Source organism: Amblyomma maculatum, chromosome 1 (assembly GCF_055883805.1).
Source record: "Amblyomma maculatum isolate TAMU_Amacu chromosome 1, ASM5588380v1, whole genome shotgun sequence".
NCBI classification, from domain to species: Eukaryota; Metazoa; Arthropoda; class Arachnida; order Ixodida; family Ixodidae; genus Amblyomma; species Amblyomma maculatum.
Window position 1 is genome coordinate 337,704,032 of NC_139344.1, and position 22,971 is coordinate 337,727,002.

Here is a 22,971-nt window from a genome sequence, read left to right on the forward strand (position 1 = left end):
TGCCGTTGCCCATACCATGAACTCGGCCTTCGAGGTTTTTCCCGTGATTCCCCGCGTCATCGGATCGGTGAGCGTCCTCCCAAAATCGAAGGATACCAAGCTGCCCGCGCAACCTCTCTGACAGGCCGTACACAGTCGTCGTCTCCCGTGCGCTTCTTGTCAACCAGCCATCGCAGGTTTATCGATGTGCCGAGGCAGCGGGCAGCGGTCGCCAAAACCAATGCCGGTGAACCTGAAGGCGGCGACCTCAGAAGGGAAGGTTGCTAATCAACGAAGTCGACATTCCACGATATAGATATTCACGTAGCTCAAACGGCTACATGACAATATTGTCATCACTTTGGGTATGGCCATTGTAGGACAATGACTTCTCCCATAGTCCTCCGACTGGCCTGTACCGCCAGCTTACCCGCAAGATATCCGAACACCGGTGACCACGCATTCTCTGCCGCCTCCTGATACGCTTGAGTTTTATTGGAATCTATTCCATTATCCTAAATGAATACCGATTATTTTGCCTTCGAAATAGATGTCCTGCCTATGTCCATTTCTCTTTTTATCGGTTTAGATTATTACGAGGAATTTACCGAAAATATGTCCCTCATTTTTTTTTCTCGAACGCTGTTCTTTCAAAGTTAATGAAAATCGCAGAGAATTCAGCCAGATAATGACCTGACCTATATTCATGTTCTAATGCGGTTTCGGCCAGTTTTTCTGTGGCTTTGAGCCACCGATGAACAAATACATGTATTCCTTCGTTTTATCAGAATTTTCTCTTCTGGTTCATTCATGTCCTGAATGTGCAAATGGCGTTCTCATCTTTCCGAAACATGTATCCGCGAATCGTAACGGGGAAAATCAAATGGTGATAAGTCGGTACTCTAAGGATGATTGAGAATTACAGTGCAGCCAAATTTGGCAATGTCTTGCTTGTTTTCAGGCTTTTGTGTGAAAAGGCCGGTGCAAAGAAGGAATGCATACCTTTCTTCTGGGGCGGTGTGAAGCCAAGCTGACCGAGAATACACTTCAATTTACTATAGGTCCGGCAGATATGCGGTTGTAATGATTATGAATTTAGGAACTTTTTTATTAAACTGTGTTTGAGAAAAAAAAAAAAAAGAGGGGTACTACTTTTTGGACGCCTCTCGTATATACTTTATGAGGTTTCAAATAAGCCGGAGGATTTAACGTAATCTGTAAAAGCTATATATAGTATAATCATTTCGCTTTATAGATGTACACAGAGACTGACTCAGAGCACATTCTGCACCAGGCTTTCAAAATACAGGTCGGACGTATCGCTTCATATTACGCGAATGTCTCTAGGCCACTCACGCGGTGCGTAAGCTGATGAAGGATGAGACTGATGTCCTCGAAAATCATGCTGCTAATAAAGGTCCAAAAAGAAAGGATCGCACTAAGACAGTGAAACACATATTTTGTCACGGTGATTGAGTGACTGTGCAATCAATTTCAGGGTCAAAGGTCGCGAGATCAAATCAATCCCGACCGCGATGGCAGCACTTAAAGTGTTGATAAATGCGAAAAAGCTCATGCGCAGAGCTATGATTTCACGCTAAAGAACCACAACTTGTACATTTCACACTTTCAATGTAATTTGTAGGCAGACCTAACTGGGAAATTGAATTAGAAGTGGTTGACTCGATGAGGTTTATTTACTCTGCGTGATGTGATATAGGACATCGCAGCGTGCTATTCAAAGAAAAATATAGGCTACCTCGAGATGCAGACAGTGAATAAAGAGTGTTACGGAATGAGCTCGGCCTCGTAATCACGTAGCAGAAATGAGGTGAAAAAAGAAAAAAGATTTACATGATATATGCAATGTGGTGAAGTGGCAGGACGTTAACTTATCATGATGTTAATGCAAAGAAAGCCTAGCCGGGCTAGCTGGAAGCAAAGATGAGAGAGATTAGGAAGTTTCCTTAGAAAGTGTAGTCGCGGCTGGCGTAGATCAGAGATGATTGGAGAGCATTAACGAAACAAGTAAAGAAACCTGCAGTGGCCGTATTCTGGTGGATTGTTATTATGATAACGCTAATGTTGTCGTTGAGCCATCTGACGTTCAGGTAACACGGATTTTACTATTCCGTCTGAGGAGTGCCTTCATCGTCCGATATGTGCAGCGCGTACAGGAGGAGGTCGCCGGTGGCGAGGATGGTGGACGTCCGAAGTGGCGGCAGCAGCAGTAGCGGACGCCTCCGACTGGGTGCCCGCTGAGTTGGCGGAGGGGGGGCGGCGGTGGCGGCGGGAGGCGGCCCTCCTCCGGCGATGCCCTGATCCATGGTGCAACTGCCCCAGGCCCCGGTCAGCCAGAGCAAGGGGCCCTCTTCATCGGTGTACCGGCGCGCCGCCGTCAACGTCTCGTTGCCCAACGCCGCCAGCGCCGGAGGCTGCGAGTCCTGGGAGGACGCGCAGCACATCCTATGGCAGGTGCGGAGCTGACTGAAGGAAGAGAGGGGCACATTTCTCCTCAAAAGTCGCCAAGTTCCCTAGGGAAGAAGGTGACTGCAGGCAGACATGAGCACAGTGCTGCTGAAAAGTCCCCGAAGTTCCCTGGAGCTTCTCCTGTCCTCAGAGGACAACTGAGGCCCCATGGCTTGGCGAGTGATCTCGTTTCGAGCATATAAGCATGAGTACTCTCGAGGAGCAGTTCGCCGAGAGGTATAGTTGCACGAAAGGTGGCTTTGACTTGGACAATGTAAAACCAATTCGCCCAGTTTTCAATTATTCTAGACAGGACAGTCTGAGGAACAGAAGAGACACTCTCACTGCCTTTTACTGTCAATTACACCTATAAGTATGATGACGAGAACGCGCATTTTTCATATGACTGCGCTGACGAACATGATCATCATTCAGATAGACGGCACGGGCGGAGCTGCCGATGATAATGTCGGTCCTCTCACCCTCTCTCTCGCCCAGGGCGCCCAGATCTGCTGCGCGGCGGCGTTCTTGGTGCCGCACCGGTTCTCGCTGTCGTCAATGCTGCTGCGCTGGCTGTTGACGCTGAGCTTCGCGCTGACGAGCGTCTGGGCGGGCCTGGTCGTGTGCGCGCCGGACGTGCTCGCCTGGCACCTGACCTGCCTGCTGGTGAACGCGGCTCACGCACTGCGCCTCGCTTGGCGCGCCCTGCCGCCCAGGATGCCCGGTCACCTGCGAACCCTCTACGAGCGCATGTTCCTGCCCTACCAGGTGCCCTCTACGCCCACTCAACAACTCATAGTACTCGGAAATTGATATTTTGTCAGGCGGTGGCGAACGCGCGCAGTTCATTTTACTTTTGATATCCGTTAACACACCGCTCATTTGTCGCGCTTTGCTTTTTAGCTGCTTATCTTTTTTTAAGGGAAGGAATTTGAACTTCATCGTCCAATTATTATTTTGGCAGACATTAATTTCCTGCCTCTTTCTGGATATGTTGAACTGAGAAGCAATTATCGGCGAGAAAATTAGACGTACAAATGTTTTCGCCAGTTGATTTGAGCACAGGAGATCCTTATCAAAAGTGACTGTTTGCCACTATTGATGCCATTAACGGTGTAGGGTTTATAGCTTCTGAGATTCGCAGCTAAAAGCGTTGTCGGCGCATTCTTACTTTTTCATCTTGTGAAGTCGGTTTGCGATGGCGATGTCCGTATTCGTTTTCTTAGCACGTATTTTCTAAATTTAAAAAGCTTCGTTTTCAGAGAGAGTGGTCTATTTGTGGTTAGAAAGCGGAACTCTATCGATACAGGGCGTTTGCTGCAGGAAATGCAGCAAGGATTTCACAGCTTCTACCCAGAAAATTCATGTCCTGTTCGCAAACTGTCATGCTATAAAGCAGTTGTCACACCTGCCATGCCATGTCAAACGGGCGCGTGTATGAGCGTATATTGTATGTTCGAAAGAACCGGCTGCATGGTTTCTAAGTGCATGTGTTTCGTGGGCCGAGGTCAGAAATATATGAGTTACGGCCCCACAGCCAAACTCCTCTGTTCTAATAAATGTTTTACTACTACTGCTACTACTGGCCCCACAGCCTTTTTCTTGCGCATGGTAGGATATGTGGCTCCACCTCTATTCTGGGACATAGCTCACTGAAACAAAAATTTTGCAGTCACCTAATTACATTACGTGCTGAGAATGCCAAGGTATGAAATTCGTTGGGCCTCCTCCTCCTCTTCCTACGTCACTGTTGCCCACCGCATACGCTGAGCCCGCGCAGCCGCCGGAACTCCATTATCGAAGAGCAGCCTATGCGGAAAGCTAAGCGCCTGTGTACTGCGCGATGCCAAAACACACTAAAAAAACAACAGGTGTTCGAAATTTCCGCAGTCACCCACTACGGCGTCCCTCATAGATTGAGTCGCTTTGGAAAATTAATCCTATAAACGAAATCAAACCAAATCACTTAGCATTCATCTGCCAGTCAAGTTGGAAGCTTTTTTGCGATAGTCATTCTAACCGACCACATCTGTGCATACCTCCAGTAGTATGCCGTTCATTGTAAGTATAGGTGTCCACCGAGAAGAGAGACACGTACTTCTCCTGCTCTTTTCCTCCAAAGCCAACTGAAATAACGTACAACATTTTGCGGAATGAAAAGGCAGCGTTAAAGGTTCTATCGCGTCCACTTTTTGGTTCGTTTGATTTATGAGATTTAACTTCCCAATGCGACTCAGGCTATGAGAGACGCCGTAGTTGAGGGGTCTGAAAATTTTGACCGCTCGGTGTTATTTAACGTGCACTGATAAGACACAGCACACGCACGCATTGCTTTTCGCCTCCCGTATCCTTGGGCACAGCAGTCGAGTGCCTAACCACTGCGTCACCTTAAATTTTATTGTGTTATATATTAGGACGGAGCAAACTATCTGCGTTGTGATTTCATCCTGTGGTAGTGCAGTTGGTTTTGTACGCTTATGTTAAATGGAAAGAAATATCTTGCAGGTACACTAGCTTATGGGGCGCGAAATGTTACGACGTCATCGGGAACTCTTCACAAAGAACATTTGTGACAAAATTTTGAAACGAAATCCTATGCGTATTTTTTCAGACGCGTTTGTTTTTGAATTTTACACACTGGCGAAGTGTTTTCGACCGAAGGAGTTGCATACTCTAACGCGTAAAGAACAAGCTCATATTGCATCTGCGTTAGGTGACCCCACACGGGCTACACTTTTCTCTATACGCAATAATTACTGGGTGTCAGCTAGCACTTTTTTCACTCTACCAGTCATGCAATCCCCCTTTTTTTTATTTTAAAGCGAGAACCTTTCTGGACTCATGGTGAATATCTCGCATCTTCGAGGTGTCTCCGCTAGATTCCGCGAGATGTGTCAGCGAGACGTCGCAATAGTTTCTAACGTCAACATAATTTCCCGGGTAAGGACATCGCAATAGGTTCTGACGACGCAGCCAAAGGAAATAAAGCAATGGAATTATAACGAGTACACAAACAAGCAACAGAGAGGAAGAAGAGGAGAGTTAGACAGAGGAGGAAGAAGAGAAGAAGGTGGAAAGGCTTTTGCCATTAAGGTCTTATAAGCGAAGCTTATTGTGATCCTGTAATTGTTTTTTATCACGTTGTAAACTTTTCGCTGAGGCTCTGTCTCCGTTTCATTACTTGTCGCTTACATTCCCGCGTCGTGACTTTTCAGGTGAGCAAGACCCGGTTCGTGGAGCTGACGCGTGCTGCCGAGCTGGTGCACCTGGCTGCCGAGCGCAGGTACGCCATAGAGGGCGTCACCGCTGCCGACCAGAGGGTGGCCATTCTGCTCACCGGCAGGTGAGTATGCCTACCTCGTTATTATTCAAAAATGTAGTACACTTGTGAAGGCCTTCTCTGGTGAAATAATCTGAGGAAGGGAAGGGCGCCGTAACTTTCTCAGTACACGATGGACACCTCAAACGTGCCGTGAACGAGGTGGAATATGCAGGTGCGAAAGACGAAAAGGGAGCTAGCGGAGCGTTCAGGAATAATTTAAACCATCTAAGGGTCATTGAAGTGCATTGTGACGTGCATTGACGCCGTACGTACAGCGCACGGATGCTTTTTGTATTTGGCACCTCATCGAAATTGGCCGTCGCGGCCGCGTTTCTGGAGACTACTGATTGCGGGGAATGGGAAGGATGTTATACATAGAGCAGGCTATGAGGTAAAAAGAAAAAAAAAAAAAACGCGGCAACTGTTTCATTTTCTTAGAAACCTGAAGCGCCCCATTTGGGGAGAGGCGAAGAGAAAGAGAAATGATAAAGAGCTGACAAGATCGGGCTGCGCTTCTTGCGCAGCGTAGTTAATTAGCGCTGACGGAAGGACGTTCATGGATAGTTAAGTGATTTATACGTGCTAAATAGAAACTAGTTGGGGAACACAGCGCCAGAATCATGCCCATGTGCATCTGGTTCTTTAGTAGATTACTTGTAGCTAGGAGACACCTTCTATTGGCCTTATGCGGATTTAAATGCATTTTGTTTTCATTAAAAAGTTTCTGAGAAGAGACCTTTTATATTTTCAGATGAAGCCCTGTTTTTTTTTTCTTTTTTTTTTCTGTCTTTTTTCTTACTCACGCCTGACCCTATAGGAGCAAATTCATCGCCTAACGCGTGCATGCGTCGGTGGTGCACGCAGCCGCTGGAATTCGCGGAACATTTATCACACGGACGCTAGGGTTGGAAATGAGGTGATAGTGGCTCGGCTGTCACAAGTTTCACAAAGAACGAAGTGAAACAGCGGATGAGAGGCAAGGGAATAGGAGGAAGAGAAGGAAAGATGCCAAATTAGTTACAGAGGTTGCAAGAGGAAAAGTAGGCAAAACAGAAGAGTAGGTTGGTATCAATTTTAATATGAGTTAGAAAGCGAGGGACTGGTGTGCAGAGGCTGCTAGAACTACTGCAGGAAGGCTACCGAAGGAACAGAAATTTTGGCGACAGCTGTTTTATAACGCAACATTAAGAAGCGCTTTCTTCGAGGGAAATGGCGGCAACACGTGTTGGGACAGAGGCTAGATAGCTGTCGCTGTTGCTATTGCTCCCAGAAGGAAAGGACGAGAAGTTTTCTTCGTTCGTCTACTAAGTGCTCTTTGGTCTAACGGTACATATTTTTTTGTCATCGGATGTGCAGGTTGCAGGTGACCTGCGAAGACGTATTGCTTCATTACATACAGCCCAACGAATTCATCGACTCTCCAGAGTACGAGTCCTGTCCCATAGGTAGTGATAAGTTATTTCAGGTGAGTCTCACGTTAACGGATATTTCTGTCACTTCACATGCACAGAACAAGAGAACACGACGGATCGTCTTGCGTGTGAGCAGCTATAAAGATGTCAGTTTCTATGTCCAGGTGTACGACTACAATTTTAGCATTAACCGTTTTGCGAGTTGTGTTCCTTTGGTTTAATTTGTAATAATTGCATCATGACTATAGCTCGAGTTCAAGCGCATCTAACAAATATTAATTTTTGGTCACAAGCGTACTTATAGGCGCTTATTACAGACAAATCCTGCTAGCCAGAAATCACCGTGTGAAGACTGTTGTTGAGTAAATACTGTGACAAAGTTAGCAGCTGGTTTGGACGTTTTCAGTCTGTAAACAATATTATTTGGCCATAAAGGTATAAAATAATGAGTGCTTAATATACTTTTATATATACTATGCGCGGCTATATTAGTTTACAGCTATACACAATATATTTACGTAATTTCTCTACTGATCTGCCGAATTCTGTCGGGTTATATATCAATTAATCAGTTATATATCAATTATATATATTGTGAGCCTTCCGTGGATGTTCTTTAATTTGTACATGTACGTACATGTACATCTCCCCAGTAGTGCTAGTTAAAAAAAAGGACGGCTCGGTACGCTTTTGTGTTGATTACCGCGCACTCAACAAAATTACCCGCAAAGATGTATATCCGATGCCGCGAATTGATGACGCCCTTGACTCCCTCCAAGGCTCCGAATATTTCTCGACCTTGGACCTTCGCTCAGGGTATTGGCAAATACCTATGCACGAAGACGACAAAGAAAAAACCGCTTTCGCAACACCCGATGGCCTTTACGAATTTAATGTTATGCCTTTCGGACTTTGTAACGCACCAGCGACATTTGAAAGAATGATAGACACTGTACTTCGTGGCCTCAAATGGAGAACCTGTTTGTGTTACTTGGACGACATTGTTATCTTTTCGGCAACCTTTAATGACCATCTCACGCGCCTGAATGAAGTCCTCACCTGTCTCGCTTCGGCAGGCCTTCAGCTCAACACCAAGAAGTGCCACTTTGCACAGAAGGAAATAAGAATATTGGGACATCTGGTCAGCCATGACGGCATTCGCCCAGATCCTGAAAAAATAATCGCGGTCTTGAACTTTGCTCGTCCACAACGGATTACAGATTTGCGCAGTTTCCTCGGCCTCGCGTCCTACTTCCGGCGTTTTATAAGGCATTTTGCAACTATTGCTGCACCACTTCATGAGCTACTTAAAGCACGCAGCCCTTTCGTGTGGACTGAGCAGTGCGAAACTGCTTTTAATGACCTCAAGCACTCCCTCACATCAGATCCTGTTCTTGGCCACTTCAGTGACAGCGCTCCAACTATCCTGCACACCGACGCCAGTGGTCACGGTCTTGGCGCTGTACTTCTGCAGCGTGATACAACATCGCGTGAGAAAGTGATTGCCTTTGCCAGTCGGACTCTCACTCCAGCTGAGAAAAACTACACCATTACCGAGCAGGAGTGTCTTGCTGTCGTCTGGGCTGTCCAAAAATTTCGCCCTTACCTATACGGTCGGCACTTCACAGTTGTAACCGACCACCATGCTCTTTGCTGGTTGTCTTCACTCAAAAATTTGACAGGCCGACTTGGCCGCTGGATTCTACGCCTGCAAGAATACCATTTCGACGTCACTTATAAATCTGGTCGCCAACACCAAGACGCCGACGCTCTCTCTCGCTGTCCCCTTTCGGAATCCGCTTGCTGCTTTTCTTCACAATTAATTTCCACCTCTGACCAGAGCCGACCATCTCTTTGCCCGACGTATATCACAACCGTTTGTTTTGACGACTCTGAGAACAAGCACGCTCTCCGCTCACAGCAATTAGCCGATGCCTACTGCCGTCCTATCATCGACCGTCTTATCGGCGCTTCGGACCCGCCCAATGCTAGGCTTCGCCGACAGCTTCGCAATTTCAAGCTCGAAGATGGCATCCTACTCCGCTACGTGTATTGCCCTGATGGAAGTCGCTGGATCCCAGTCGCGCCGCGTGTGCTTCGCCCACGTATACTGGCGGCTCTCCACGATGACGCTACTGCAGGTCACCTTGGTTTTGACAAAACCTACGACCGCGTGAGAAAACGATTCTTTTGGCCTGGCTTATCTTCCACCGTTGCCAAATACGTCGCATCCTGCCCTCTGTGCCAACGTCGCAAACGGCTGACTTCTTCGCCCGCTGGCCTTCTACAACCTCTTCCTTGTCCCACCACGCCATTCGACGTAGTCGGCATCGACTTATATGGTCCCCTACCTCTCTCCTATGTGGGTAACCATTGGATTATAACAGCTGTCGACCACCTCACACGTTACGCTGAGACAGCACCTGTACCGACTGGTTCCGCTGAAGAAGTAGCAAATTTCTTTTTGCGATCAATTGTATTACGACATGGCGCTCCTCGGGTGCTCCTAAGTGACCGCGGTACAGCCTTCTTATCGAAAGTCGTTGCCGAAGTTCTTCACGCCTCATCCACCCTTCATAAGACAACCTCAAGCTACCATCCCCAGACTAACGGTCTGACTGAGCGCTTTCATCGCACCTTGTCGGACATGATATCAATGTACATCACACCAGATCATCGAAATTGGGACACTATTCTACCATTCGTCACATTCGCCTATAATACAGCAGTACAGCGAACTACCGGTTACTCTCCATTTTTCCTTGTTTATGGCCGTCCACCCACTACAATTTTTGACGCTTCCTTCTTCTCTACGCCCGACTACACCACATCAGTACCTACCCATTTTTTATCTCGTGTGGCCAGATGCCGTCAGCTTGCCCGACTCAACACGGCAGCGTGCCAGGAAGTCCGCAAGACTCGCTATGATTCTACACATCGAGTGGTCTCTTTTCGTCCTGGTGACGAAGTACTGCTTTACACACCATTTCGCATCTCTGGCCTTAGTGACAAATTCCACCACCGCTACGTAGGTCCCTATGAGATCATAAGCCAAACTTCCCCAGTGAACTACAAAGTGACGCCTGTTTATCCCCCAGCCGATCGACGCCACCGTGGAACTGAAATTGTTCATGTCTCTCGCCTGAAGCCGTTTGTGCGCCGCGATGCATCACTTAGTTAGGAGCGGCCAGGCTGGCCGCTTCCGACCCCCCGGGCAGATTGTGTGAGCCTTCCGTGGATGTTCTTTAATTTGTACATGCCATGATCTTCCTCTTTCATTTGTACATACCATCATCATCGTCCCGCGGCGCCGGCTCCGGCACGCGCCTGGGTTTTGTCATCGGATTAAAACGCTAGACAAGGCATCGCTGGCCTTGCCGTCACGACCTTGCCGTCTAACCTAGCCTTCTTTCACAATATTTATTAAAGCATTTGGAAAGTAAATTTACTGAATATGTTCCTTCACAGAATAGGTAGCGCTTGGAAGAAATTGCACTTCAAAATGCACTCTTTCTTTCAACTCTAGCACAAAGCACACAAAAAAAGGTTTACGAAACGCGAGCACACGCAACTATCACAGCTTCTAGTTTTTTAATAATAGCTATAATAAAGATTGCTCTATTTAGTTCGCTAATTAACAAATTACCATGCAACTATCACAGCGTCGTTTTTAATAATAGCTATAATAAAGATTGCTCTATTTAGTTCGCTAATTAACAAATTACGTTAATTAGATTTATTAATTTTCATTTTAGTGGGTACGTTGTATTTGCAAAATTGTAGCTTGTCCTCCAGATAGTATTGCTACTAAAACAAATTTTCTTGAAAGAAATTGTAGCGCGTGTTACAAAGCCCACAAATGTCACCCTGATAGGCAGTTTCACACTAGCATACACCTGTGACGTAGGTAACTCCACCTATATATTTCGTCAGTCTGTTGCCATCACCTGAGAGTCAGAAGGGTGAACGATGGTTCGTTGTCACTGTCGTTCCATAGCCGCCGCGTCGGTCGGTACTCGAAGCGCACAATCATTGCGCTTGCAGTTCTGACCCAAAGCGCGCATTGTCCAAGCGATCCACGCCGGACGCGCCGTTGCCGCGGTGTTAGTTCATGCAACCGCCTATCAGGGTCACATTTGGGCCTTGTAACGCCCGCCACAATTTTTAAAGAAATCTTTTTTCGCGACGGTACTATTTAGATGTCGAGCTACACTTCTGCAAATACAATATACACCTTAAAGTGAAAATTAAAAAAGTTATTAACGTATTTAGTAAATTAGCTTACTAATCAAAGCCTTCTGCGTCTTACCTGGTGTCCGTCGCATACATATAGCTTTCAATATAGCCTGGACACAAATTAATCTGAAGTCAGTCAGCCTTTCATGCGCATTTCGCACCTTATAAACAAAACACCGATATAAACAGCGCACGCTCGGTACGCGCACGCACGCACACACACACACACACACACACACACACACACACACACACACACACACACACACACACACACACACACACACACACACACACACACACACACACACACACACACACACACACACACACACACACACACACACACACACACACACACACACACACACACACACACACACACACACACACACACACACACACACACACACACACACACACACACACACACACACACACACACACACACACACACACACACACACACACACACACACACACACACACACACACACACACACACACACACACACACACACACACACACACACACACACACACACAAAATATGTTCAGGGTAGAATTGGTCTATTTTATTCTAACAACAGTTTCGAACGGTGGACCGTCCTTGTTCAGGTTAGAATTGGTCTCAATTGGTCAAGAAGGATGGTCCACCGTCCGAATCTGTTAGAATAAAATTAAAATAGATAATCAAGAAAGTTGTGTGACATCCTGTTCGAATTTCCCGGGCCCATTAGTTAGTCACAAGCAAACTATGCCTATATATATATATATATATATATATATATATATATATATATATATATATATATATATATATATATATATATATATATATATATATATATATATATATATATATATATATATATATATATATATATAGAGAGAGAGAGAGAGAGAGAGAGAGAGGGAGAGAGAGAGAGAGAGAGGGAGAGAGAGAGAGAGAGAGAGAGAGAGAGAGAGAGAGAGAGAGAGAGAGAGAGAGAGAGAGAGAGAGAGAGAGAGAGATCCGATAATTTTATACCGGTAGCATTTGCTGAGAAAGCGCAGGCTGGGTCGAGAATATCCATGTTTCGAAGCGTATATATAAACGTCAACGGCAACTCTAGAGACCAGTGGTTATTGAAGAGTTAGAACTAAAGTCCCGCACCTTACAGGGACATGACGTGGATCTGAGCAGACGTTTTCTCAGCATGTAAGTCATGACCTGGAAGCTGCCGCATTTGTGTGTGTGGTAAACTGTAGTATACTTCCGTGGCGGGTGATCGCACCATGCAATATGTCGACGCTTCCTCCGAAGGTGACGATCACGGCGTTGGAGCCGTGCACCTACATGTCGTGGCAGCGTCGGCGTCTTCAGCAGCTGCTGCGGGCCAACCCGGTGCTGTCGGCCGTGGTGTACAACCTGGTGGGTCGGGACATCGCGATCAAGCTCTACTCGCTGGCCGAGTTCCACCAACTGGGCACCGACGGTGTGCCGTTGCCCAAGCGCGACGCCAGCCCCGACTGGCAGAAGCAGGTGCCGCGCAGTCTAAGCCTGGACGCCGTATACACGGGGCCCGGGGGACGGCTGCGCTCGGCTGCTTGGCACGCGGCCCGCGCCAGGCGCCCCGAATCATCCTCGCTCGCCTCTTCTGCGCATCTCTCCTACGGGCCTGGTACGAGAAATGGGGCAGCTTCTGACACTTTTAAGCGCCCTAGCATTGAGGCGCCCTTACACTTCAACATGACGATGAGCGTCAACTTCAAGCTCCCTTGGCACAAAATAGTTAACTCGGAGCACCAACTCTTACCGCCTAAATTTCACGATGGGCGCTTAGTATGCGCAGAATTTTGACAGTTGCCGATGTCATTTTGCAGTTTCCGGTAGAGTAAACGTTCATATGGGACTAACAGTGGCAGAAATGCACGCATGCTTTGCATAAGAAGGGCCGGGATGCTGCGCATTTGTTTCGTTCTCTCCGTACTTCAGCCGGTTTTGCGTCATTGCATATCGCAAGTGTTTATTACTTCATGTAATCAAATTTAGCTGATAGACATGGGGAGATATTGAGAAGTTTTGGTAATAGATGTGAAAATGCTCCGTCTCGCTCTGAAGAGCCCAGCACCAATTTTAAAAAGCAATAAGAAGCAACCAGATGAGACATTCTTCGTCTATAGGCCTAAATATATTGTGTCATTGACATCCGGTTACACATACCTTTCAAGAACTGTCTGCATAAAAGAAGTCATTGCTACTAACCATCTAATCTCACAGCACAAGAAAGTGAGAATTACTCTCGTTCGAGTGGGCATGGCTTAGCCGGTAACTAACTGCTCAAGTCATCAAAATCTGGAACATTCTCCATTTTGCTTTTGGCTTGCTCTCTACACTACTGTCAGACTGCGGCTACCAATTTACTGCATGTAACACGCCCGGTGTCTCTTCACTCTGTGGTCTTTCGCACTGGATGTAAAGACACGAGAGGTACATTGGTAACGTAGACACGTTCCTAACATACCCGCCGGGGTGGTGCAGTGGTAAGACGCCCGACTACTGTGCCGGAGTACCCAGGTTCGAACCCGACCTCGGCGGCTGCGTTTCGATGGAGGCGAAACGGAGTGGCGTCCGTGTGCTGTGCGATGTTAGTGCACGCTAAAGAACCCCAGGTGGTCGAAATTTCCGGAGTCATCCACTACGGCGTCTCTCATAGCCTTAGTCGCTTTGGGACGTTAAACCCCACAAACCAACTACATTCCTAACACACGGATTTGAAGCTAAGGACACCGTGATCCTGTCGACAGTGAAGATGGCACCGGTCATCGCCGAGTCATGTGTCTTGTGTCGGCTCTATAGGTTAAATAAACAAGAACTTGAGACGGAGACAGCACACACCACTTGGCGATGGTGGCTCAATCTACACTGCCAACACGACCATGACGGACACTTCGCTCTACGGCCAGAAAACCTGAGTTCGAACCCGATCGAGGCGGCCGAATTTATATGGAGACGAAACAGAAATTCAGTGCACGTAAAAGATCCCGCTTGGCGGCTGAAGCCGCGAAGCAGCAATGTCTCTTCGCTAGCTTTTCGTAGCGGAGATCCCGGACCCCACACTCTAGGCTTGTGCGCCGGGGGTAATGAGTAGCGAGTCTCATATATAGGTGGAAAATAAAGTTTTCACTCACTCACTCAGATTCCCAGGTGGTCAACATTATTCTGAAGCCCTCAACTACAGAACCTCCCTCTTTCATTTCTAATCTTCCTTCCTGAATTCTCCGAAAGCGCGCCTCATTTATTCTTTTATTGGTCATGCCCTCAGTCCTTGCAGGAAGCGCGTTGGATAGGGAGCGGGGGGGGGGGGGGGGGGGGGCATCTCCTGTGTGGATATGTGCCATCAGTTTAGAGGACAACAGCAGCAGCGTAGCATAATTCCTACATTGCATGAAGGTATGATGAAAAACGATCGGTATCCATTATAACGCCTAGTGTGGCAGGTATAGGAGGTTCCGCTCGCGACCTGTTCTTGGAAAGAGTGAGCATTAATACGTGTCTGTGCCGCGGTGGCTCAGAGGTTAGGCTTTCGGCCACTGAACCGGAGGACGCGGGTTCGAGACCAGGTGCGGCGGCCGCGATTCAATGGAGGTAAAACGCAAATATCCCCGTGTTCTGTACGATGTCGGTACCCTCTAAAGATCCCCAGATGGTCAAAATTAATGCGCAGCCCTCCACTACGGCGTCCCTCACAGGCTGAGCCGCTTTTGGACGTTAAAGGCCGCAGAACATATCGAACACCTTCCTCTACGAGCTGTTCTCGTACCCCTGACACCTGTCTACCTTGGCGTCCGCATTTGTCCCAACCTGCGCATATATGTACCTCGCCCCTGTCCCATTCCACAGGCCGTGCCACCGAGCCGGTGCGTGTGGTGAAGAGGACCCTCGCCAGCCCCCGCCCAAGTCCGCGTCCCAGCCCACGCCCCAGTCCGCACCCTTCGCCACGGCGCTCCGTGCTGCGCTGTGGCGGTCGGGGTAAAGTCACCACCAGCCTGCTTCCCGTCACCGGCACCGTGTCGGAAACGCCCCTGTAGACAGAGAACGCTTCGTGCACACCCGCTGCTGATGTCTCTGTCGCTGCTGCTTGTGCTGATGCCACGCCGCTGCTGACGTCGCTTCCTTCGTAGCCGCGTGCTTCTGTGCTTGTGTTGCTGAACGCTGGCTGGATAGTGCTGCCTGTGCTTCCGGTGTGTTACAGTGCGCCGCCTGTCGGCGTTGGTGCGCGCTAGTGTGGCTGCTCGCTCGTGGGCCCGAGAGTGTGACGCTGCAGTAGCTACAGGTGAAAACTTGCCCCGCAACCGCAATGACACTACTCTCATAGCGAAAGTGGGGCGCGCCCTTTCTGTTTGCATGTGCGCGATATTAATCGTTACACCGCTCAGTAATTTTGCAAGTCACAATAGTACTGATTTTTTTTTTTTGTTATATTGTGAAGAATGATCGCGGTCATTGCCGTTTTCCAGTGAACACGGATATCTGGGGCGCAGCCTTCGAAATGAAGGCCGTCTTCGTAAATAGTAATCTTTGTGAAAGAACAGAAACCTTTTACGGTTTCAGTATAGAATTCCTCTCAGTGTCTGTGAATTCGTCAAGGAAACGAGATTGGTGATTTTTCGAGGATGGTATAGTGGACTTGCTTTACTAATCTTTCCGCAGAGCATATGTTCAATGTTTTCAGAATACGGCCGCGTGTTTCCACTGCCCCTACGGTTTGCAGGATACGAGCTCGCGATCAGAAACCACGAAGCAAAAATACGCAAGACATGAACGTTCGCTTTCTGATATGGCGCTAACTTAAGTGTCACAGGTACCTCCGGGCGTTTCGGAGACTGCCGCACATTCGTGACTGTTATCTGCTGCCCAGAGAGCGCAGTTCTGAGCTGTGAACGGTACAGTGCAGGGTGCCAGCCGCTCTGCGTAGCGGAATGCAATGTTTGTGAAAGCGGTTAACAGAGCAGTAACATCGGCTCCGCGGCGCAATCGGTTAGCGTACTGTGTTTGAACACGTAAGATAGCAGTTCAAGTTTCATTTTTACCTAAGCACGTTTATTCCTTTATTTTTATTTCAGCATTTACACCACATAAATAATTTTTAATTTGTATATATATTTCTGGGAGAAAGGAGGGGGGGGGGGGGGGTGTCTTTTAGGTTCCATTCTGAGATGATGCTTTGGAGCGAAACTCACCGTTAGGGCCTATCAACACGCACCAAATGTTCTCAATATTGTGCGTTCCAACACAAAAGTACCAGCACGGAAATAATTTACGATGCCCCCTTGGTGTGTGTGTTAACTTTAGGTGACATTTTGAGATGCTTTGGGAATCGCCGCTTAAAAGACACTCACAGGAGGCGCAAGACCAAACTAGAAGTTTGTGCACTGTTTCGTTCACAGAATGACAGTACGCGTTCAGAAACCCAGCTGTGTCATTGTAGATACCGAAGCGCCACATGGGACGCTTGTATTCCGCACCATCAGCTACCGTCAGTTTGTGCACCTCCACTGGTATCTTCTCTGCGTGCTCGATTTTCTGTGGCGTTTTCAGGTCGTTTTCTGGTCTCAGCCGGCCCTTCGTGCTCAAGTATGTTCTTGTTCTGGCGTTGGAGCCAATGATATATACGCGGCCAATTTTAGTTGTACACTAACTACACTATTGGGTCCCCAATGCCTGCACACTGCTGTTTCCAACCTACATATCACTCCAAAGCTATGTAATTCTGACGCAGGACGGGGAATATATGTTTCTAGGGACGGTGGCTTTGGTATGGTTGATAAATGCGTAATTGCACAACTACAGTGCAAATGAGATCTCCGTTTAACAGGCGCGCTATATTTGTGTAAAATAGAAAAAGGTCTGAAACGGAGCTCGTTTGTCTTAAGCGCCACCATCACGAAGGGAAACATTAAATCAAGGCAAGCAGGAAGAAGTTACTCACAACAATCACGACGTATATACATCTTAAGGGCAAATTATTGTTCGACTGAACTCTGAAGATAGAGATAAGAGTGCGAGATACTCAGCTGTCCTCGTCGCGTCTTCAAGGGAATTTTCCGCTTTCGTCCCATCGACAATGGTATATGCAATTTTATTTGATTCATCTACTTAACTGCTAACGACAGAGAAAATATTTTTATAAACTTTCAACTTTTATTTTTATTTTATTACGCCAACATTCACTACAAATGAACTAACTCTGACTAAACGATTTCCGCTGAAGCCCAGCGTTTGGATGAATTTTCTTATATTGAGGAGTAAATGACGACACAAGCATGCTAGTGTCATTTCGACGTGCGACCCCAAGATGTGAGTATACGGCGGCTCAATTACATGTTTCATGCACAGCTATGTGTTCCTTGAAGACTGCTTCCTAATTTCATTCGAACATTTCAATTCCATGCCACTGAGGTAAGACAGTCAAAAGCCAAGAATTATATACAAGGCTCCCCGCATATTTAGAGACAAAGTTTACCAGACAAGTGTTAAGTTTAAAGCGGATGAAACTTTATGACGCCCGAAACATATAAGCAGAAAACTGTGGAAAGAAGAAACACACCTCAAAAGACACAATATAGAAAAAAGCACTATTCTAAATGTTCTGCAATTATAGGCATGAAAGAGCCGCGAATGTAGCAGTATAGCTGCCATTGTTTTATTTATTTATTTGTACACACCCTTTTAAAAGAGGTCTTGAAGACGTTTTCATCTGTCCCTCACTACTCTCAGCAGCTGTTGTGCGAGGATATGGTAATGCCTGAAAAAAGAAAAACAAAAAAGAAGCCAATTACTCCGACCTCATGCTCAAACCGCGCTAGTCTAGGAGACACGAAGAACCAAGCTCTGCATACGTTTAAAACGTTATAGCAGTAAGTGAAACAACACCTTGCAAAGATGGCAGTGCGAAACATATTTACGCAATGTCTGTGTATATAAGCGTACCCTTTCTTTATACCCGCAGAAAAGGTCGTTCGGCACATTTTCGGTTACATCTGGTGTGATGTATCTTGTGTCTGAGGCTACAGAGGGGAGCTAGGTTGGGTGGGGTCAAGGGTGAATACTTTACTCGCAAGTCGGGATGTTAGTCCAGAGAGGGCAACGAAATCTCGAAGGTTGTTCCATCCAGAAGACCACGTTTACGATAAGAAAGCCAGTGGGAAATAATTGATCTTATTTTGCCTTTACCTATCGTACGTTCTCGTTTGCAGCGAGGTTAGCGCAGCTCATAGAGACATGTAGTGCGTGAAGCATCAGTCTTGGACAATCGAATGGTTTCGTGCGTCGACGGGGGTGCTTCTTATGCACGGCCTATCATCGACGTGGTATATAGTCTATGAAGAGTTCTGCTGGGGACGAACGATATACGAACAGAATAGTCGAGACATTTCAGGATGACTATATTTTATTCCAAATGATCTGAGTACCTGTGCGGTTAATTATCGATTCCAAGGTACGTTGACGCTTTTCGGAAGTCATGACGAACCCCATTTTTATTTATTCTCTACACTTAGTTGTACCAGGCTCTGGTTGTACTTTCCTGCTCACGTTTTAATGGTCATGTTCGTATTCCAGTTGCCCCCGGTAGTACATCTGTGGTTAGAACGAGGATGACCTTGTACTGTGTGGTCTACGGTTGTGGCAGTTGTAGCTTAACTATATAGGTAATCTCTCTTCATTCTTTCCGTAGCTTAGGGTAGGATATGGTAAAGGTAAGTGTGTCGTGGAGGGCTTTCGCTCGGCGTATGTACTTCGCAAACACCTCCTTCTTGGCTGTAAAGAAAAACGTGTGACGTCACGGCATAGTGAAGACCAGTGGGGTATAGTTGGGGGCAGTGTGCGTGGCGCTTTGTTTTGCGAGACCGGTTCAAGCTCCGCAACGTCAGTGTTCACGCACCTTCATGACGTATTTACGTGAAGGAGGTATACGCGGGCAACGAATCGTTTGGAAGGCTAGGAGTTGTGGATTTCACCCTGTATGAATATTCTTTTTGCATGGAGAGGTAACACCCCTGTCACAATATCTCATTCTATATAGGAGAGCTTTTTATAAAACAAGGAAGTGGATGTCATAAAAACACCATTAGAAGCGAAACAGGAATAAAAGAAAGACTAAAATTGTGCTACACGCTGTCATGAAGATAATGGGTTGCATACTACAGAGATTTGCCCCGAACAGGTATGGAGGATAGAGTCGAAAAAAAAAAAAAAAAGCGGATGCTGAAACCTTGAAACAGTGCTCATGGTTAGTGCTAACAGCAATACATATGACGTCAGCATGACCATCACAGTAATTGCATGATATTCCGTGCTCTGTACACGAGGTGCTTCAAAACTATTCTCAAGGAAAAATGATAAATTCTCTTTTTCATTTTTTTTTTGTTGTTTTCTTAAACGCCCTTATTGTATACGCATTCTCCTCTAAGCATGAGAACATGCACGATCACCTAGAATGAGATGCTTTCAGTCACACTTGCACTCTTCAGCCTGTATCGCTGCCTGAAATTTGCACTTGATATAAGGAGAGCAACGTGCAGCATTTTTGAAAGGATTCGCGCGGCGTAGTTTTTTTACGAATGAAATCATTCACTGCTGGCTGTGCCAATGTTCGACATCATTTAAATTCAGTTGAACATTACAAAAAAAAAAAAACGCTTCCGCTCCCGATTGACAGAAATAACTAAGCAAATTAGGTGTAGCTAGCTAATTCATTAGCTGTCTTGCTGTAGTGACAGCCATTTGAAAGAAAAGCATCGCAACTGTTTATTTAGTCGATCTGTATAGTTACATTGCTACACAGGCTGAACGTATCCAGTGCTAAAGAACCTTTCTTCAGAAGCTTCTATGTACTAACTTTGTGATGGAGATTAATGATCACCATAAAAGGATGGCCATTTCTAAAGGTATCCCTAATGCACCCGACTATCTCCTCTTCGCACGATTCAGCAACGCCTTTTAACCTCTAAAATTATTTCGCAAAATTCAAAGATCCTTAGGTGAATGCTTAGTCGTAAGCGACGCACGCTTTAAATGTGTCTACGCGGTCATCTACAGAACAGTTCAGAGTGCCCCTTCCAAACCAGTTCCAACACTTAATTGACGCCTCTCTTTGTCTCGGGAAGCTCATCACGGCGGCATTAGCATATGGTGCCTTTTTCCCCAAGTAGTGAATCCTGTCTGTAATGAATAACCCCAGAGAATCAATGGCGTGGAAACTAACGAAAGGAAAGCTAAGAAATGTGTTGAAATAATGAATTCAATTCTCTGGCTTGCGTAATCCCTCCTAGAATGGTCAATATGCAAAACCTGGTACAATAGGGAAGCGACAAGTATTTTTATGCGAAAATTAGGGTGCTAATGCCAGATTAGCTGCAGGTGAATTTGCGGCGATTTCGACCAAGCTCTGGCACGAGCAAAAAGTTAACGCAGTGAATTTTAAATTCAAATTGAATCAGATATTGCTAAAATAAGCGCCAAGAGAAGCAACGTCCAAGTGCTAAGCGATTCACTTCGCATTTATGCTTGCTGGTTTTTTACTTAGCTATATTGGATTGCTTTCGACAGTAATAAGAAAATGATTTTCCTAGTTAATTGTTCCCAGCACAATGAAAATGTACTCGTACTCGGCAAATTCTTGAGTTCATCAAGTGGGCTTAGCATCAACCGATTTACTTCAGTACACAAAAGTTGTTAGATATTCATTCAGTGTAAGCAATCAGAAATGAAAGTTTGATACAAAAGCGTTGAGAACAGGTACAGCAGAAATTACAGATGGAATTCCGCCAATGTATGCGTCAGCGATGAGGATTGTTCGTGAGGTTGATCCAGTAACTTTGTGTAGTTGAACCATTTTAATCTACACCAAACCAAGAACAAAACGGATAGGTGTTGTTTCTTGCAAATTAACGTTGGTATACATGTGTGTTCATTAAGAAAAAGAGGCGACTAATTGTGCAACCAAGTTCGGCGCTCCGTCGTCGCCTAACATGTTTACACCGATCACCCTTTGTTCCCCACCCATAGCCATCTCCCAGGAAGAGCCGGAGAGAAGGAAGAGAGTCAAGGTGGTCGCCGTGGCGGAAGTGGCCAGTGTAGAGGCTAAGCCGATGGCCTAGACAACCTTCATCCCCGCCCTGCTGACGCCGACCCCCTGTGGAGGAAGGCCGACACAAATGTGGTTCTCTCTGTGTGTGCTAAATGTCGCGCGCAGTTTATTAAGCAGCCGTTACTTACTTCGGGCCCGTCTTGCTGTCGCAGCACTTTGGTTTTCGAGGAAAAATACAGCACCAGAAAAAATAAGCAAAAAGAACAATGACAAAGGGCCACTTCGACAAGAAACAGTCGCCATTTGTTTTTATATGTGGTACACTGTCGGCGCTTGTGTATACCGTAACCAAGCCTCTGTTTCTCTGAAACATGGCCAGGAAGTCCTTGGGTAGGACTCGGACAATCTCCAGGGTAACGAAGCCCCCCTTTTTGTTCACGTGCTGCCATTGGCGAATATCGTCCGTTTTTCGGTACATATTAGTAGCGTGACGTCACTGACGTTTACAACAATTAAAGAATAATTTGGAAATGAACGTTGCCGTCTAAGCGTTCCATCGTCGCCATACAACGGGGCTGCGCATGTGTGCCATTCAAATCGGAACTCGTCTCCTGTTACGTGGCTTGCTGGCGCTTAAGGAACTTGTTTTCTCAACGATATACTTATGGCACACTCGAATTCTGTTAAAACTCCCTAAAAGACTGGGTGTTATGCATGATCAGAGTTTTTATAGAAGCTGCAAGCTACAAAAAAGAAAAGAAAAAGAAAACAGATACGCTCAAAAAGAGCATAGATCGCCTGTGTACCAGCCAACTTTTATCTCATACCCCAAGTGCGAAACGTATAATTTTCAGCACATATAAAAAAGAAAACTTCATATCGTACCATGGATTGAAAGTAGCGCTCCACTTCTCACAGCACAAACCGTGCACAAGCATTGAGTGACATAGTTTCGATTTCAACAAAGCCGTTCGCGTAAGCTGCACCTTTGGCGAGCATTCATTACGAAACGTTTAATATTGTTTAACAGGACACGAATTGGAAGTAGGTCATCTTGAGGAACAACGCTGTTCCTCAAGATGGAGTTAAATATTTGCACTGCGTGCTCCTTTTCATGTATTTTTGCAAAGCCATGGTTTTGTTCGCCTCCGCTGATGGTTGTGGTAGATTTCTGAGCGTTACTGCTCGGCTAGGGTAGTCGCGGTCAAAGTCGGGTTACCCTATTAGCTCGGAACGGTTTTCAACGCTGCAGTTTGGTAAGAACGCTTTCAGAAAGAGGCCAAAATAATTGGTATGGTGAGAATTTATGACGCAGTAAGATGATTTAAAGGTGTGCTGGAAAATTAAAGGGATAAAAATTCCGCACTTTTTGTCACCGTGGGAAGTATATATAAGAGTTTCGGAAGCATGAGTTCACTGCACGACTCATTGTACCCAACTCTTACTAAGTCCTGCCTAAAGGTGCCCAGACCACGCG

General features: G+C 46.4%; 1 protein-coding gene across 2 annotated transcripts; it reads left to right on the forward strand.

Annotated features, from left to right (window-relative positions):
* Nucleotides 1-2,186: 2,186 nt before the first annotated feature.
* Nucleotides 2,187-21,932, forward strand: LOC146207537 (popeye domain-containing protein 1-like). 2 transcript variants are annotated; one of them, XM_084587115.1, is made up of 6 exons: nt 2,187-2,454; nt 2,947-3,216; nt 5,664-5,791; nt 7,127-7,235; nt 12,725-13,082; nt 21,473-21,932. In XM_084587115.1, exons 1-6 carry the CDS (start codon nt 2,305-2,307, stop codon nt 21,562-21,564), a joined length of 1,107 nt encoding a protein of 368 aa, XP_084443241.1. In that variant the 5' UTR covers nt 2,187-2,304; the 3' UTR covers nt 21,565-21,932. The 2 variants fall into 2 exon arrangements, with proteins under 2 accessions (XP_084443241.1, XP_084443240.1); XM_084587114.1 differs by lacking the exon at nt 21,473-21,932 and adding an exon at nt 15,305-15,856.
* The last annotated feature ends 1,039 nt before the right edge of the window (nt 21,933-22,971 follow it).

What these genes read in the sequence shown, in the direction of transcription:
- LOC146207537 (XM_084587114.1), top strand. Translation starts at nt 2,305, where the DNA reads ATGGTGCAACTGCCCCAGGCCCCGGTCAGCCAGAGCAAGGGGCCCTCT. An exon ending in GTAGTGATAAGTTATTTCAG is followed by an intron (nt 7,236 to 12,724) that starts GTGAGTCTCACG and finishes CTTCCTCCGAAG; the next exon opens with GTGACGATCACGGCGTTGGA. An exon ending in GCATCTCTCCTACGGGCCTG is followed by an intron (nt 13,083 to 15,304) that starts GTACGAGAAATG and finishes CCCATTCCACAG; the next exon opens with GCCGTGCCACCGAGCCGGTG.